The sequence below is a fragment of the Falco naumanni genome, chromosome Z (genome assembly GCF_017639655.2).
Source record: "Falco naumanni isolate bFalNau1 chromosome Z, bFalNau1.pat, whole genome shotgun sequence".
In the NCBI taxonomy this organism is placed as follows: domain Eukaryota; kingdom Metazoa; phylum Chordata; class Aves; order Falconiformes; family Falconidae; genus Falco; species Falco naumanni.
In genome coordinates, this window is record NC_054080.1 from 75,248,934 (window position 1) to 75,266,756 (window position 17,823).

At 42.1% G+C, this 17,823-nt stretch overlaps 1 protein-coding gene across 16 annotated transcripts in view; it reads right to left on the minus strand.

The window, feature by feature from the left end:
* Window positions 1-17,823, minus strand: part of UNC13B (unc-13 homolog B) — a 214,756-nt gene that overhangs the window by 75,057 nt on the left and 121,876 nt on the right. For 9 of the 16 annotated variants that reach the window (XM_040579848.1, XM_040579852.1, XM_040579849.1 and 6 more), the window contains 5 exons: window positions 13,487-13,533; window positions 8,202-8,280; window positions 7,425-7,430; window positions 6,398-6,472; window positions 5,674-5,893 (listed from right to left, as the gene is read on the minus strand). In XM_040579848.1, the coding sequence (XP_040435782.1) occupies window positions 5,674-5,893; window positions 6,398-6,472; window positions 7,425-7,430; window positions 8,202-8,280; window positions 13,487-13,533 (427 nt within the window). The remainder of the gene's footprint in view (window positions 1-5,673; window positions 5,894-6,397; window positions 6,473-7,424; window positions 7,431-8,201; window positions 8,281-13,486; window positions 13,534-17,823) is intronic. The other 7 variants (XM_040579847.1, XM_040579859.1, XM_040579862.1 and 4 more) reach the window with 1 other exon arrangement.

Here is a 17,823-nt window from a genome sequence, read left to right on the forward strand (position 1 = left end):
CCCTGCAGAGGCTGCACCTGAACTGCACTGCAAAAGCCAGACTCAGACAGATGCCTTATTTTAACAATGCAGACTAATGAACAACATACAAACTCTCTGTCTCAACAACACACTTTCTTAATTTTAACACCTGCTTGTTGGTACAAAGACACCAGTTTCCAAAATAACTGTTTGGGGGCTCATTACCTATGGCGTAATAGGTAGGTGATATAAACCCAAACCATGCCACTATACTGGATGGCAGAGGGTGCTTTTCTTGCTGTTGGGCTTGGACCATATTTATTCAGCTGCAAAAAGAGGGTTTTGACCAGTGGATCAGCTTTTCATCCTGTAAATGGCAACAGAAAGGAACGAGAATATACTTGTGCTGTGAACAGTATTATACAAATGGTTATCCTTCTCTCTTCTTCTCTAGGATTGAATTGTGAGTCAATTTATGACTGGAAACAGAAAGCAAATACGTCCATATTGGGAATTGTATTGATACAGCTATTAGTAAACTGCCAGTGCTGTTATCCTATGCTTTAACAGGAAAAAGTCAAGACAGCAACACTGGCAGGATAGAAGACAGTTGTTTAGTAGGCGGATAATGCTTAGAAATTATATATTCCTGAAACTTAAAATAGATATTCAAGTTTCAAATAAAGGTATCCTTCCTCCTTCTGTGCAAATATTTTCCTACATAGAATTCTGAGAGCAAACAAGTATTCATCACCATGGTGTCTAATCATCATTCAACCCAGAAGCCAAGATGATTATCACAAGAGTGACTAACAGTCCACTCCCTGAGCCAGAGCCAGTCTCTGCACTGCAGTCTTTGATGAATTCAGAGTACAACGCACACAAGTTTCTCAACCAAAAAGCAACAAACAGACCCAACTTCCAGTCTGGAGTCAAAAAGCATTGAAGAATTCCAGAGGTCAACCAAGATTCCAGGAGCTAAAACAGTACCAAAAGCAGCACTCAGTAACACAGGCCTGATAGCTCGTGTGAGGTTCTCCAAGGTTTGCTGCTCCAGCACACCATAAAGAATCACTAATAAAGACATATGGCTAATCATACTTACAAGGCAGATTTCCTAATCAACACTAGTTTGAAGCTTGAGGTCTCATATCCTTACTTTCAAGATCTCCAGAGGACCAGACTCTGATATCCCTGGGGAATTTCTTTTCTTAGATTTACCTGTAATCTACTGAGGACTAGATCAGCGTCACTACAAACGAAACCAAAACACACTTGCAGGAGCGGATTACTGTGGCTTTTCAAATGCTAGCCCAGAACAGTACAGGCCCCTTTTACTAGGATCTTGCTAAAATAATGTCCTTCCCTTTCCACCCTTCTTATAATTCTGCTTACTTCTCTGCATTGATTCCTTGGTATTCTACACATCCATCCTCAGTTTTACTCTTCCTTTGATACCAACATTGCCCAACCCATTGTACTTTGGTTAGTAGTACACCAGTGCTCAGGGCAAGAGATAAAAGCTCTCTTTTTACAAAAGCTTTGCATGCTACAGGGATTTTAAAGACCATCCATCCATCCATTTTCAGCCAAGTAAGAAAGGAAGTGTACCCATGCAGCACAGATTTCAAGTACTTCCAAGAACAGCAGAAGGCTAACAAGAGAGCATCTTCCCTTGAGCAAGTATTTATGAGTTTATGATAAATAGCTAAGCACCCCACCACAGAATAGTATCTTCTAAGTACCTACAACAGAGAAACATCCTCAGAGAAACAACCTGGTGCCAACAGAGCCATAAACCAGGTGGCTGCAGTACACATGGCACAACTTATTCCAGTTTACTGCACTTCAGACATTGCCAATTCATGGAACAGCCCTGCTGAACAAGTCAGCAAATGGATTTTGATTCAAATGGCAATTACTGAATTTGAGTATTTTGTCACTGAAGTCCCACACATTTGCTGACTGTATCAGTAAAAATATACAGGGTAAGAAAAACACCTTCAGAAGATATAATCAAACTTAACTCTAATAGATCTGGGGAAAGAGACCCTTTCATTTCCCTCAGAAAGACACGGAAGGGTAGGAGATGAATAAACTGCACATTCTGATTCTAAGAAATAAAACCCCAGGTGTCTACCCAAAATGTCAAGGCATAGACAATGGAACTGTAGTTGTGATCAGCCTGAAAATTCATTTTACTCCAATACAACATTTTCTAGAATACTTACACAGACTGAAGGGAAGATATATCCTGAGGCAGCACAATATAATCAACAGAATTGTATTTGTTACCAGCCTGAAAATCCATTTTCCTCCAATGTAACATTTTCTGGAAGCCTTAAATAGACCTAAGTGAAGATATGTCCTGAGAATGTTGGGGTTTTTTTTATCAAAAACAACAAAGCTTCTGTTAGGAAAAAGTCCCTCCTGAGTTCAATATACAAGAAAGCTCAGTCTTGAATTTATTGGATCTCTAAACTGTTGCTTGTTCCCCAGAAACCCTGTTCCTCATTCCTCAAGCACAGCCTATGTTCTTCAAATATATATAAAAATTAATCTAATTTTTTCCATTTTCTTCTGGCCTGGTGTGTTCTAGTTAGAAGGATCTTAGCATGAACATGCTAAAGCAAAGAACACAGTAGCCTGAATGAGCCTTTTAATAGATTCTAGTATCGATAACATTTATTTTCCCAACCCAGCAACATATCCTCATACTGGCCCTACCATCTTAATCTGCCAGCACTACCTTTCCTCTGCCTTTTCTGTCTTTTAATTACACCCTTACCACCTTCTGTTTCCTTTACATCTCTACCCCAGATAGTGATACCCACCACACTCATACTGGGTACCCCAACAGACCCATGGCTCAGTCCCTGTACCTTCCCTGTTCTGATGCTGAGCAGCTTTCAAATAACTCAGTAAGTAAAGGTTTTGTTTGGTTGGGTTTTACCTTTCTACACGCTTCGCAAGTTTTGAGCCCAGTGTACTCCCAGTTGTTTTCTCTCTGTTTCTTTAACTCTGCATGCTGAAGTATCTTGTGTTTACATTTTGAAAGGAAATGTGCAAAGCAAACATCTGCAGTCCCATGAATAAAATAACAAGTTCTTATCAATCCTTTGCCATATATGAAAAGTAGCTTCCAGTTGTTACTTCTATTCCATAGAAAAGCACAAACTATTGCCATCATCACATCCCACAGCCCAAAGTATAATCTTATTTAATTCCAACCAGAGATTAAAAAAACCTGCATCCATGGCTAGTCTTCAGAGGCTGTTTCAGAGACTCCTTGTTCTCATCATTGAAGTTGTCTTCTACTTCCACCTTTAATTTTCTTACAGCAAATTTATTCCATTTTTTTTCTTTTGTAAACAATAAGCTTAAACAGATCATCTTCCTCCCTGCTACTTATCTCACTTTTCCCCCAGCATGGTTCAGGCATAAAGAGATTCAGAGTAGGATTAAACCAATCTACAGAGCCATCACTACCAACTATTAAACACAGCAGCTACTGCTCAGAAATACTTTTAAGGCATGGATAGCTGTAAGGGTAAGCCAGAGTCATAGGAGCTCTACAAGGGCATGTCTTACACCTCTGCTCCACAACATCCCTTCAGAAACATCCTGCTGGGACAGGCCGAGTGTGGCTGGTTTTACTTTTTTGAAACAGCATCGGTCCTGTCCTTCTCCTGTTCCACACTGCCAAGCCTTTCTTTTGAAAACTAAAAAACTCATACCATCCTCTCTCCAGGCATTCTCATATTTTCCCCATTACCACTGAACTCTCTCCAGTACCCATCCCAGTCTGAAGTCTCCCTTCTTGAACATGGACAGCCACGGCTGTCCTCTGCATGAATATATTTCCTGTTTCTTAAATGTAGTTTTTCTCCTTCAGCTTCATGACCTCTTCTCTGTACAAGAGCCTTCTGCCTGTCTCCTCACTGCTGCTGGAATTCTCCTCTGCTCTCCACAGCATTTTACCCATACTGAGATACCACAACTCCATTGCAGCCTTGTAACATCATGGACATGGATCTGCGTCAAGCCTGGATGCATGTATCGGCTGATTTTCATCTCAAATACTGAAAATCACCAGCTGGCAGAGGGTTCTGGTGAACTCCAGAGACAAATGAAGTTATCCTCAGTCTAACTGACCCTCTACATCAGGTTGTGTCAGAAAACTGAGTTATGACTTAACTACGTTCTCCTAAACTAAATGTAACACGGCAGGTCTTCGCTTAGTCACTAAAAGGTTGCAAGAAAGCCAAGGTGTCAATGATGCAATTGTTCGAATGTTATAAACCGTAAAGATCATCTTGCAACCCTCAAAAACAAATCTAGAAACGCCAGCAACTGAGAAACAGAGAGTTCCACCGGGATCAGCTGTGTCTGACAAACAGGCCAGTGCAAATAGCCTCAGTCCTAACTACGATCAATTTAAAACTCTGCACGCATCAAAAATGCAAGCATTAACAACATTCATTTGGGGCGTTAAGATAAGCCATAAGAAAAAGCAAGTGACCTATGATTCACTGGAATCCCCTGCTGGACCACCCAGCCTGGCTTTCCCAAACAATTAAGAGCCTGAGGCAGATAAAAGATTTGACTCCTTATATTCCTATAGTCACTGACATGGATTTGCATTAAGTCTGTTTATCCTTCACAAACTTTTCTGATTCCTTAGACTCAGTCCATCAAGTTGCAACACCAAAAAAATCAGTGAGCAGAAACAGCCCCACCTTCCCACTCAAGATTTAACATATATGGCAGAAATTTCTATTCCATTTAGACTAAGATATTTTGCTCTCAAGCAGGAACATAAATTTGAGACCAAATTAAGAAACGGATGCCTAAATTAATACTTTCTCTCTCTCTTTCTCTTTTCTCCTTCTTTTCCTCAATCAAATTCCTTTTAAACATCTCCTTTGTTTGTGTAAGGTCTCATTTATTCTGCAAAGTCACAGCTTTTTGAAGAGCTCTTCTTGAAGAGACAGCTTAGGTTTTGAACATTGAGGAAAAAAAAAACCAACAAAATGAACAGAAAAGCTAGTAGGAAGATGAAATACTGCCTATACACTCAAACAACGCCTTTCAATCTGGCCCATCATCTCTGCTGACTCAGCCCCACGTCTCTAAAGTGAATCAGCCATGAGACCCCACTGTTAAGATCACAAAATGCCTTGCCGACCTGCGCTTGGTACAGAGAATCCAAACGACGTCCATGGATGCTATGCCTTAAGCAGGAACCCAGTGCTGCCCTGAAGAGCTTAAAACAACATTAACAGTTGAAACAAGCAACCTGACTGGGATACCAGGGCAGGTGGGACAGAACAAAAGTCAGAATATCCAGCCCAGCACCCTATTCGCCCAGCCCACCGCCTCTCTTCCACACAGGACATGTTAGCAAACACACCACCCGAACTGACAGAGATTATTAGGTGGGTTAAAGCAAACAGACCAATAGATGGGCAAGAGTCAAGGATTAAACCTTTTAAAGCACATCAAGAACAATGTGGCAAAGGGGTTCTGTGTTGTGGAGCGGTCTGTGTCCACAGGGCCACGGAGGTAGGTTCAGCCCAATGGCACCTTTTCAGAAAATACGCAGTCATTTTAATACATGCAGCTTCACTGATCACTGAGGCACCACCTACACATTCAGGAAAGCTCCACTAACACTTTTGGACCAGCCGCACTCCCGCAGCCACTACTCACTCTGTAAACAGTCAGCGTTGAGCAAGTCTTGGCACTTCTCATGGCACTTGACTCCGCATTCACCGCAGCGCATTCCCTGCCGTGCAATACCCCACAGCAGCCCCTCACATTCGTAGCAGTAGGTAGGAGTTGTGGCTGTCCACACTTCAAAGTTGTGCGGCGTTGTACAAGAGATGGGGTAAATTAAGGCTTGCAAGGTCTTCTTATAGACATGAGATTTCTGAAAGGTGAGAGCACACATAAACCAACAGCCAGGAAGGTGACTGAACCTGTTTTTGCTGGCTAATGCATGAGTTTTAAGGGAAAATGCATGAGCAGCGCAATAAAACTACATATTTGAGGTAGCCAAATGTATCAAACCTTCACAAGCAGCAGCAGAGGACACACTTCCAAAAATGCTTCTCCAGGCATTTAAAAAAAGTGGAGGAGATGGAAGAAAAGGATTACAGTTTGCAGATGAGGAATATCTTGCATAAAGTAAGTTTCACACACTGTCCCCCATGGCAGATAGCACAGAAGGAAATGGTAAGATTACATTTTTCAGGATCATATTGACACATAAAATGTTATTTTTTACATGTTTGGTTTCTTTAAACAAATGAAACAAGAAGCTTTGCATCTATATTTTTAGACATCTGTGAAGCTGGCTCTGTATCCCAAAGAGCCAAACTCCCTTAATTTGATTACTAAACGTTAACAGGAGCCAAGCAACCCTCCCACTTACCAGCTCTTCATCTTTGAGAGATGTTCTAGTGGCCATTGCTGAGGTAATTCCAGCTTTCCGGGACTGAACCAGTGACTAAGAAGGAAGAAAGTTTGTTATTTACCACCAATATCCAGAAATGCACTGGCACTACAAGCCCAGAGATGTGACCAAGGGGACTCTGGTCACACCAGACACCAAAACAGCAATCTGTTACATTCAAGTTGGTTTCTGAAACGATAGCTCAGATCTCAGAAGAGCCAAATGCACACTTTGAAAGGTCTCCAACTTGCTTCCATCTGCCCACAACCAGTCTTGCTCTGGAAATTTTTTATTTGTTTCTCTGGTAAGAACTGTCAATGAAACCTGGGTTCACATCTCCACTTCTGTGTTCTTGTAGCAACAGTAACTTTGCTATTGCCAAAGGTCATTACAGGGGACTCACTCTTCTATATCTAATTTCATTCATATCCAAAAGGAAATTATTTCATCAGTTTGCAACATACACAACACTCCGAAACGTGACAGTGAAAGGGTTACAAATAAACAGGATAAAAAAAGAACAGAGTGGGTTGGGAGCACAGGTTTGAATGTGCTGGTGTATCACATTCATTTGCCATCACTGAAAACAATGAACAGCATTTTCCCCTCAAAACTGCCTCTTTTGCACCACAATCACATGAAGTTCTACAGCCTTGGACAGCACAGAGCAGTGCCTTTGCAGCACCTCATGCTGGCATACAAAGGATTTCTTCAGCAAGCCACTCCGGTTAGAAGAAAGCAGAGAAGTCAATTAAAGCTAGCAACATCTAGTTTGAAATCATCAAACCCTATCAGAAACTTCCATTTATGCTCTGCTTTATGCATATGTTTGAAGACAGACTGAAAAAGTTCATTCTATCAGTGATGGAGCAGGACAGAGTGCTGGATACACATGCACTGCTGTACTGTAGGTTCAAAATAAAAAGCAAAGAAGTGGAGGGAAAATAAGGTAAAATAGGTTTTGTTTCTGGTGAAGACTTGGTGGATAGTCTTTAGCTCCACTTACCATGGCCTGGGGAGAGAGAGAGAATGAAAGCATACAAAGGAAGTGACACAAGTTAATGCCATTATTGCAAAGATTTAAGATACAAGCAGTTAATAAGACACATACTAAGCTTCCCATGCATAAGCTGGCAGAGAAAATTGCATGCATTTTTTCACATGAATTACAGGCTATGGAAACTTCAGTCTTTCAGCTGTTCCAGCATTCCTCCCAAGTATGAAATCGCTACGTGTACTGAACACAGCCAACAGAAAACCATTTGTCCTGCAGAAGCCTTATTTCACTGTATCACACAAGCATATGAAACTTGTCCTCATTACTCGCTTGGTTCTTGTGCTTCCTCAGAAGCCTACTGGCAATATTGCAAATTGCTTTAAAAATCCAAGCACATATGCTCATTTATCTATCCTCTGAAATTCCAACCTTCTGGTAAGTTGCCAGACCTCACATGGACATTATAACTTTCCCTAAAGTATGTGATTTTTAGGAAAACATTTTAAAATAACGCAGGCCTAAAAATAATCAAATGTTCCGTGCAAAATAAAAAGGAAAAAGAACATGAAAAATATCTTAATTCTGCCAAATGAATGAAACTGTCTACAAAACTGTAGTTCATTCTCACAGAGGTTTTTCCAAGTACAACTCCTAACCCTTTAGTGTAAGAATTAATTCAAACAGGAAACCTTCTGCTTCTTGAAGTAACAGTGAATGTATCATATGTTAAAAAGTAAAGCCAGCTGCACTAACGGCTGTGTGGCAGAAGAAAAAGAAATCTCTTACCAGATCACTGACAAGTGGAATTGGCTTTTTTTTGCGTAGATCAGGCATGCTATCGATGCCATAGAGACCTCCTGCAGGCCTAGAAATTCAGGAGGAGGGGGGGAAAGATTAAAAATCATGCCAGCAGTGAGAGACAGTAAAGACATGAGCAACAAACTTCCTTAAAATACGTCTTCTTGCTAGTATCATAGTCAATGAGAATGGGAAGAATGAGTTCACTGTAAATGCAATTTAATAATAAACTAAAGTTGTTAACATGCTAAAAAAAAGGTCATTTTCCCATTCTCAGTTCTGAGGTCTGAGCTAGCTCAGAGTGGGCTGGGCACGTGCTTGCAGACCACCCAGTGCTTCAGAGTCACTGCTGCCTGTACGGTGGGTGAAAGCAGCCTTAACCCCACTGTGCCTGTGGGACACAGATGTGGCAAAAATACTTACCCAACAGCACAACCAGAGCTCCCTGGCAGTAATTCACACACAGCTTAAACTGTGGTAGCTCAGCCACATGCCTCTGCTTTCATAAGTACCTTTTATTCCTTAGGGAGAGCTCAGTTTATAGTTTACTATTAGCATTGGGTGTCATGGCAGGAAAGACTTTGGAAACTTGAAAACATCATGTCTCCAGTCTTTCTCCATCCCCTTTCTTTCTATTTAATTAATTTAGGGTTGGGACACTGAGAAGACGGATGTTTTACTGGAGGAAGCAAAATCAGCCAGAAGATTATACTTAAGGAAGTGTTAAGTTAATGCAAAAAACGATTACGAGTTTATCTTCTTCACACACAACAATCCAGACATCCTTGCTGGTGTCGATGGTTGGGAGGGACCATGTCAAAGTGGATCAGTCCAGGGGCAGGATGCTGCTACCCATCGTCTAATTCTAGGCTAGAACATAATCCTGGCCCTCAAGGTTCATGTAATTATTAGGAAAAACCTCACATCTGAGGAGAAAGGAGATTATTTTTATTACTACAAAAGGGAACATTTTTGGTACTCAGCATTTCAAGCCACGGAGACCTCTACACACAAGAGTTGCCATTTGCTGGTGGAAGTTGTGATGGAGTAAAAGGGACATTACTCCAGCCACACTTGGAACCCTGCTGGAATAAAACACTATAAACTGTTGCCTTCCCAACAAGACCAGCCTGGATCACTGTAATTGGATTCTGCTATTCTCTGGTAATACCACATGGATATAAGCCTTTACTTGAAGGAGGTTTGTTAATCCAGCTCGAGAGCCCCCACTAAATCAACTGCATTCGTCTGTAGGGCCTTACGATAACGCTTTTCACCAGGGCTGGGAACTGAGCACACATTTCTCTGCTGGTTTGCCTATCATATTCCTCCCAAACCAAAGAAAAAGACGTGTGATGTGACCCTCTCCCTGCCACGAACGCCCATCCTGCCAGGCAAAACCCACGGCCCCTCTCAGTGTCTCACACCACCTCCCCTTCTCCACGCTGCTCTTGTGCCTTGCTAACACTAAGAACATGGTTCCTAAGCCCTTTTTCTTGGCTACAGAGACTGTAAAGGAAACCTCTGCCTCTCAGTCCTCAGCCATCCATTTTTACCCCCATAGCATGCTGGCTCACTCCTTTTTGCAGCCGTGTGATAAGCTGCACTTCTGTGTATTTTGCTGATTCGTTACACCACACCCAGCTGAAATGCCTTAGGATGCCACAGCTGCAGGGAAGAGGAATAAGGGACAACTGTGCTCACTGCACTAAGAGACACCAACATGGAGCTACCCTTCCTCTAGGAAACCAAACTGCCACTACCAACTTGCACGTGCCATAAAAAAGGCTGGTAAGTGACAAGAGGCAGCCTGCACCCCTCGGCAAGCAGGACCTACTCAAACCCTCTTTGAATACAGCCAAAAGTCAAAAACACAGCCAGGGAGACCAAACCTACGTTATAGCAGACCATGCTCTAGGATGGACAAGGACATCGCTGCACAGCTGTGTCACACACAAGGCTGTGTCAAAGAAGGGAACAGTCTCTTATATACAGAAACATGTCATAGCACTGTAACGGTAAAATTTACTTTTTTGACGGTGCGTAGGAGGGTGACATGTCCGAGCCACAGCTGAGCTGACAGCTGCTGCCGGCTGAACAAGCCTGGTGGGAAGGTGAGCAGTCACATGGAACTGTGCGAACTGCATCGGCTCTGCATGCAGCATGAGTCACATCTGCACCGCAGCACCATGCACCGCTCGCTGTGCTCCTACATGACGAACGTGAACCACCCGCGGTCAGCTGTGACAACTACACCTCACAGCTGGGAATGGAAGGCAAACTCAGACATGAGAAAGGTGGAGATTTACAGCAGTTAATTAAAACTATTGGAACCTTTGGCCAAGAATGAGAACAGTTTTCCAGTGCTGCAAATCCTTACAGTGAGGCTATACGGTGGTTTTACTAGAGGCTACCCTCACATCCAGTAGAGAATTCCAGAAGATATTTTTGCCCAAGTTACACTGCAATAATCCCCTTCTGGTGTATTATAGAAAAATCTGACCCACATCAAGAAATAAGAAATACCTGCATAAAGTGTTTATATTGTCAGAACTAAGAACAGTGTTGCTGGGATTGAACATGGAATTTTGTCTGCTGCCCTAATGTTACATCCCCGTCCAATACTAGCAACCCTGTTTTGGGGTAAAATAGGTGTCATAGAAGACCACCCAGATGAAGCCAAGAATTCCAGCATTATTTAAATCACAATACAGCTTATTGGAAGATTTGTGTCAAAGATTTGTGTCAAATCACTTGAGTTATGAAAGCATATGCAAAATAGAAAGGGAGAGTCTGTAAGACCAAAAGACACAACAAAATGGTCACAAGTTAAAATCCAGAGTCAATGCTCCTGCTAAGCCAATGCCACAGCTGGGAATTAACACTTCTTTTCTGTACAATTTGCAATGATTTTTTTTCTCCCCTAATTCAATCGAAAGGAAACTGTGATACTCTGACATTTCCCAGGAAAGAGAAACATTAAAACTGCATGGTTCATAAATTCAAGATGAGCCTAAACAAGTTATCATGCTTGAGAAACATACCTAGTTACGATCTGGTTTGTTGCAAAATATTTATGACAGACTGAGGTTTATGATAGAACCGGTTCTAAGCCAGACTGACAGAGAACAAGAATATTTGAGAGGTGCTTGTATTCACCACTGAAGAGAGGTACCCTGGTACCAAGACAGTTATACATTCAGATGACCTGCTTTTAGCTTGTTAGTATTTAAAAAAACATTTCAGCGAGAATTCTTAGTTTTCAGAATTATTCAGCTTGTTGTGCATTCAGCTACCTAAGCCGCTTTATTCAAGCACAACCTCTACTTTCCTTAAAATTACAGTGTTTGCACAGACAGGAGTACTGACAGTCTCAGATACGCACACTGTAGCTTTATATGTAATAGGGTAACTCCCCTCTGCAATGCATGTAATATTTATAGCATTATTATGGAGTGCTGTATTGAGGACTGAATAGCATTTTTGAATGAGAAGATGATTTGCACTAGTAAATAAAATATATAGATATGAGATATTACATCCAGAGACTGATCCATAACACCAATTGCACTTTGGGGTTTTTTTTAAGCTCTATCTCCAAAGCCAGTGATTCCAGACCAGCAGCTACTGTTGCATTATGCTAGAAGTGCTAATAGCTTGAAGCGTGTATTCATCTTTTAATACAAATTTTATCATACAGATGCTGCCACTAAACCTTGAAAATGTAAGCAAGCAAAGATGGTTTTTGCAATGACAGAAGATGATTTCTCCCTTCAAAGTACACCACTATTCTAATCTCCACATGAAAGAAGAACTCCAAATGTAAATGCTTTAACATACTTTGTGGCTAATAAGCCACAACGTGTCTAGCGGTGGAATTAAAGGTTCACAAGCACCTTTTATAGAAATCCCCTGCATGTGGGGATATATTGAATAAGCCAAACTTTTGTCAAAACTACATTAGACAGACTGTTCTATCTCACATAAAAAGGGAAAAAAGTAAAGAGTAGAGCAAACATTGCCTTGAATTGCCAAAACAATTTTTAAATATTCCAGAACTGTAGGTGTCTTCATCTTTCAGGCTGCGAAATCATTTTGGTGTGCATGAACTGATAAACTCAGTACATGGTCTCTCTGTTAAAGCAGGAGAAGGTGCTGTTTATAGTTAGAATAAATCACTGTCTTCTGCTCCTGCTAATTGCCAGTTCTCCAGCAGCCTGCTCACTGAAGTCCCGGGCTCCTTCGGGAAGCGTGGGTTTGCTAGGCAGCTCCAGGCACCCACAGGTGTGCAGGATGCTTTGTGGGAACACCAACATCACAGAACAAAGACTCCAAAAGCAGAAAGACGTATAATGAAGCCTTCAATCTGACTCCGTTTTATTAAGGAAGCTTCCTTCAGTAGTATGAGAATTAACTTGTGAGTGAAGCAAGCCAACCTCTGGCTGAGATTTCAGGGTGAATCTGCTGCTACATCAGCTCCTAATGAGTGCACCAACACCAAACCGTACCGCACTGATCGCATACAAGGCACATATAACCTAGGAGCTTTAAAGTGCATTGCTGTCTTTGTTTTTCCAGAGAGGATTCTAGGGAAGCTGCTGTGCTGGCATCTATTATGCAGTGTGTCGTGCTGAAAGTACAATCAGAATTTGTCCGTTGCATTTGCTGCAAGCAGTGCATTGCAGAGGGAATGCATAGCCTCTCACTCTCACTCGTGCAAAAGGGGCATGATGATCACTGCTTTAAAAATTACAAACTGCACTGATTTCCAGAGTTACTGCAGTTTTGACCGCTACAGTGACCACAGAAATCATTGCAAAAACAGAAGACCGCCCCAAAGCTACTTTTTTCTTCTAAAAGTAAAAAACACAGCAATCTTTCTGAGCTACTTGTTTCCTTTCCCTGGTGCCATCAGTCACTGATTCAGGGAAAAGGACTTCATCGAGGCTACTACTCTGTGGTGCTCAGTAAAGATTATTTAATACTGCTGCCGTAAGTACTCGCCACCATCAAGTTACAGATTATACATTGCAACTATAGACTTGTTCTTAACCACTGATCTCTTGAAGAGCTGCACAGCTCATCTCCAACTGTTCAAGAGAGTCTGAAATACAGCAACAGCCTGGACCTAAGTGAGGCATGACCACTTGATTATTCCTGAAAACAGCCATTAAAAGCATCAGAAATGCTGCTTTTACTTAGATTGAACTGCAGACCTCAAAGTACACTGTAATTGTGAATGTGGGGAAATAAGGTCTCAAAATACCACTTACCCTCCTTTGAGCCAAGGTGGTTTTGATGGATCAGCCTCATCTTGACCCTTAAATGGGATAAGGGAAAAGAACAACACAATGTTAGTTTCCAAATACACCAGAAAAAGTACTTATATTCTGAGGAAAGGACAACAGACCACACTGCATGCAGGTAAATGCATACAGAAACTCATTCAAGCACCTCCAATGGCCAGCAGCATGTCAGGATAAGGCATACAGACACAGACAGGCTATGTGATTTCATCGAACACCTAGGACTGGAACCTGAAGAGCCTGTTCAGTGCACCTCCTCTTTCAAAAGGCAGTTCCGAAGACCAACTTGCTTTTCCAACCCAACAAAAACAAGAGCTTTGGGGAGCTCCTGTTACTACAGGTCACCACTTCTGTGAACATGGTCATAATGAAGATGTTACAAATTAAAAACACCTGTATGAAATGCACAAATGACTGATCAACATGAAACTTTGTACAAACACTTGAGAATTTTGTTCATGCTTAAATGCAAAGATTCTTTAGCCCCCTAAGCTGGAAGGTCCCATTGCAGCTCTGCTCATTTATATGCAAGTATTCAGTTTCCCACAGGTGTCAAACAAGGGCCACCACTTGCAAGATGATTGCAGTGAACTGGGTCTCACGGTGTGATAGAAAACACCACAGACTGCAGATGGAAGGATTCATGTTCATGAATTCAAACCACGTTCTTACATTCATATGAGGCATGTGTTTATAGAGTGATGTTTTGTTTCTTTGGAAATCGTCAGCGGACTGATTAGAGCTGAAAAATCAGTGGGCTGATCAGAGTTTCAACACTTGCAATGTCCCTGGAGGAAACCAAAGTTTTGGGATAAGGGGAAAATGGTTTACCTATAACTGGGAATCCCTTTGTTCCAGCTTACGATTCATACATTTTCCTGTACTCCCTGAAAGAAAAGCTGGTTTCAAACAGGACGAAGCAAGGCACCCTGCTAATAGGTAACACTCCAACCTCAGACAATTATGTCTGCCAAGAGTATAAAGTGTCTGCAATTAGCCCAGAGTGGAAAACCAAGTATTTCCAGACATAGGACTCACAACCTGAGAATAACAACAGAGTAAAAGAATATCTGTCAGGAAACCATCAGAAAATAAGCTCCAGTTTTATGCAAGACAAAAAATCACAGCCCCAAATGAAAACTGTTGGCTTTTGTTTGTTTTTTTTTTCTTTTTTGTCCTGTACTTCGGGTGAGCTGTGCAACATCACGTTGTTCACTGGTGACAGACAAGGTCTTCCAAGAAGAGCAGAAATAACCAAGGAAAACAAGTTTCTGTGTGTGGTCTCAGATTGTACAGCAGCAATCCGAACTTTTTATTAGTTATTCCTACAGCTCCAGGGCTAGGCAGATCTGAAGATTACATCATTTTCGTTATTTTCTTTTTAAACAGGCATGATCAGCGTGACATTATCCATAACTGAATGGTCACTCCAGCCTTTCCACATGATCACGTAGGCCTGCAGAGCAGGCAGGAGCACAGATCCACGGCCCAGCACCAGGCACTAAGCACCTGCAGGTCCGATCGTGCTCTACCCGCCTCCACTCCGAGCTGTGCTTCCAAAACCCCTCAGCCTGAAACCTGCATCTCCTCTGGAGGGATCTGAATCCACTGCTGGTGAAGAGAGAGAGATTTCATGAAGCAAATGCAACCAGATCCGTCAGAGCACACAGGGGAGGAAATCCCTCTCTTTGCCTTCGAACACTCGGAAGAGCTGTGACTGGAAAGGAATCCTGAAATGGAACAACACTTTATACCGGACTGAGCTTGACACCAGTTGGCTCTGGTGTGCTAAATGACAGAGAATGACAAACATAAACCTGGTAATGTTTACTGAAAAGAAGTTTTCAATCAGTTTATCTGAGAAACTTTAAATACTAGCAACAAATATTTGAGACCTTAAAGACCACAAATAGTATGGGCAATACTGCAGCCTGGAGACCACAAGAGCATCAAGAACTCTGTTCAGGGGTAAAAGATCCAGGGAAAGCTGTTACCTAACTGAGAAATAACCATTTCCTACAGGCAACCCTGAGTCAACAAAGAATGGCCAGGAGCATGGATGTAGGGAAAGGCTGAAAGCATCATCAGGAAACAAACCTCCATCACCTCCCAGATTTTAAGACATGCCATGTAAAAAGCGCCAAGAATCCAGACAAACTGTACTTGTATTTATTTACTTTTGCCAAGCCTTTTAGACATGCAAATAAAAAGAAAACCTGAGAAAAGAGAGAGCTTCTTTAGGGTCAGATTAAAGGTCATCTGGGTACAACAGCACAAGAGGAAAGAACTTTCAGTAAGAAACAATATTGATGCAGGACAAGGCAGGTGATGGCTGTGTGGAAACAGCAGTTATCACCTATTGAAAGCAAAGAGGTAATGTGTTCCAGGCAGCGCTCTCCCTGAGAAAATCCGGAGAACCAGCACCTGATATCCATCAAAGGAGGGACGAGGGTGACTGGATGATGCCTTGAGTCAGCAGAAGAGCCAGTGCAGTCCCCACGGTTAAGGTGTGTGAGGGAAGGAGGGCGAGGTGATCTAGATTATTTTAGGCTCATTATTGGCTTCAATAGCTTCAAAGGCTTCAGAGTAAACACAAAGCAAAGAATTCACATGGAGGTAACTGGCAAACAGGAAAAAAAATATCATCTAGGGCACAACAGTTTTGAAGACATGTATTTTTTTGTTTGACAAAGCAGCCATTTTTCTTTAGACAATAAAATGAATGATCAAGGGAATTTTCATTTCAACAAAAAACTTTTGATGCAATGCCATGTGACACTAATAAGGTCAGATAAACTGAGGAGTAGGGAGCTTTATGGTGGGTAAACCAGTAACTGAGCCAGACGTGGACAATGCAGTAAGGAAGTCAGTGGAAGTAGGATCTGCTGATAAAATCTGCTGATGACAAACATAGGAGGATTATTGATACAGAGCTCAGATCAGATGCCCAATGGAAAGAACTGATGGCGGTGAAGACGGCAACAACGGAGGACTGAACATGGCATAAATGACAGGTCAGAGCCCCAAAGCCTGCTGAGAATCTGACTGCATGCAAGGTGTTCCTCAGTGGAGGAAAGCACATGACAACGGACTTGAGTTCTAGTCATCTCACTGGCCATGAGCCACTATGATACAGCCATGTAAGGAGAGAATTTCATCCAGAGCGTGTCCAGTAAAATGTCTCTATAGAAGTAAAAGCATAAATACCTCTGTACTCTGCTGGCAAGACTCCTTCAGAAAGGCATGTATCATCTGTTTATTCTACATCAAAGTAAAAAGAATTCACCAAAAAAAAATGGCAAAAGCAGCACAAGGATGTAAACACAATACTACAGGAGAGCAGGACAGCTTGCTTACTCTAGCAAAACAAACCTTCTTCTGTGCTTATTCAATAGACAGGAGAACATACTGCATGGAAGAACAACTGCAGCTAAATATAAATGGAGGATGAAAATTTGAAGGTGTCTAACCATGATAGCTCTGCAATCTGCTTCTCCTTTTGAAAGACTACATTTAACCTAGCCAGTTTTAAAGCAGGAAATTGGGTTCACAGTATCATACAGTGGCAGAGGGCTGGCAGTCACCAAGAATTCCTCTGCAGTCCCTTGCTGCACTGACACATGTAGCCTTAGAACCACAGAGGCTGCATTACCTGCAAGAGCTGGTATGAGGGTTAAGAGGGTCCAGACATCTCTGGGAGTGCCAGTTAAAGTAATCCATGGTTTGCACCACTGATGTGCGTAGGAACATGTCACATATTCCCCTTCATTTAAAGGCAGCAAATGGCAATGCTGTTTAGATGGATTTGCTGCAGCTGGGGAGTTTTGCACCTTCTGAAGGCAGTGCAACCACCAGGACACAGGAGGGCTCCAGTAGCTGCCCTGGGTCTTGTCACCAGCCATGGATCTGCTCGAGTTCAGCCCATGAGGCCAGCCTGGCTCACTTAGAGCCTGGGCAAGCAGCGGAAACAACAGGCAGATGAGAACAGTGGAATGACAGTGAGAGTTTTTAGCACTGTCCTTCCCAAAACAAATGGGAGGACAAAGAGAAAGAAGATACGTTTAACACCTGGACATCCCCACGTTGCATGTCACAGAAAGTGTTTTGCTGGCTTGTGCTTCACTTTTCTGTGCCAGTCTGTCACTTGATCTCTCCTTGAAAGCAGCCAGACCAGCGTGAATCTGAATTTATTTATTTTTAAAATCTCCAGTAAGCACATAAAACAACACTGAAAAGATGAAGAAGCAAATGTAAACAAAACAGCCCATCACACCTCTATTCATTTATTTTATTTCTGATGCTGA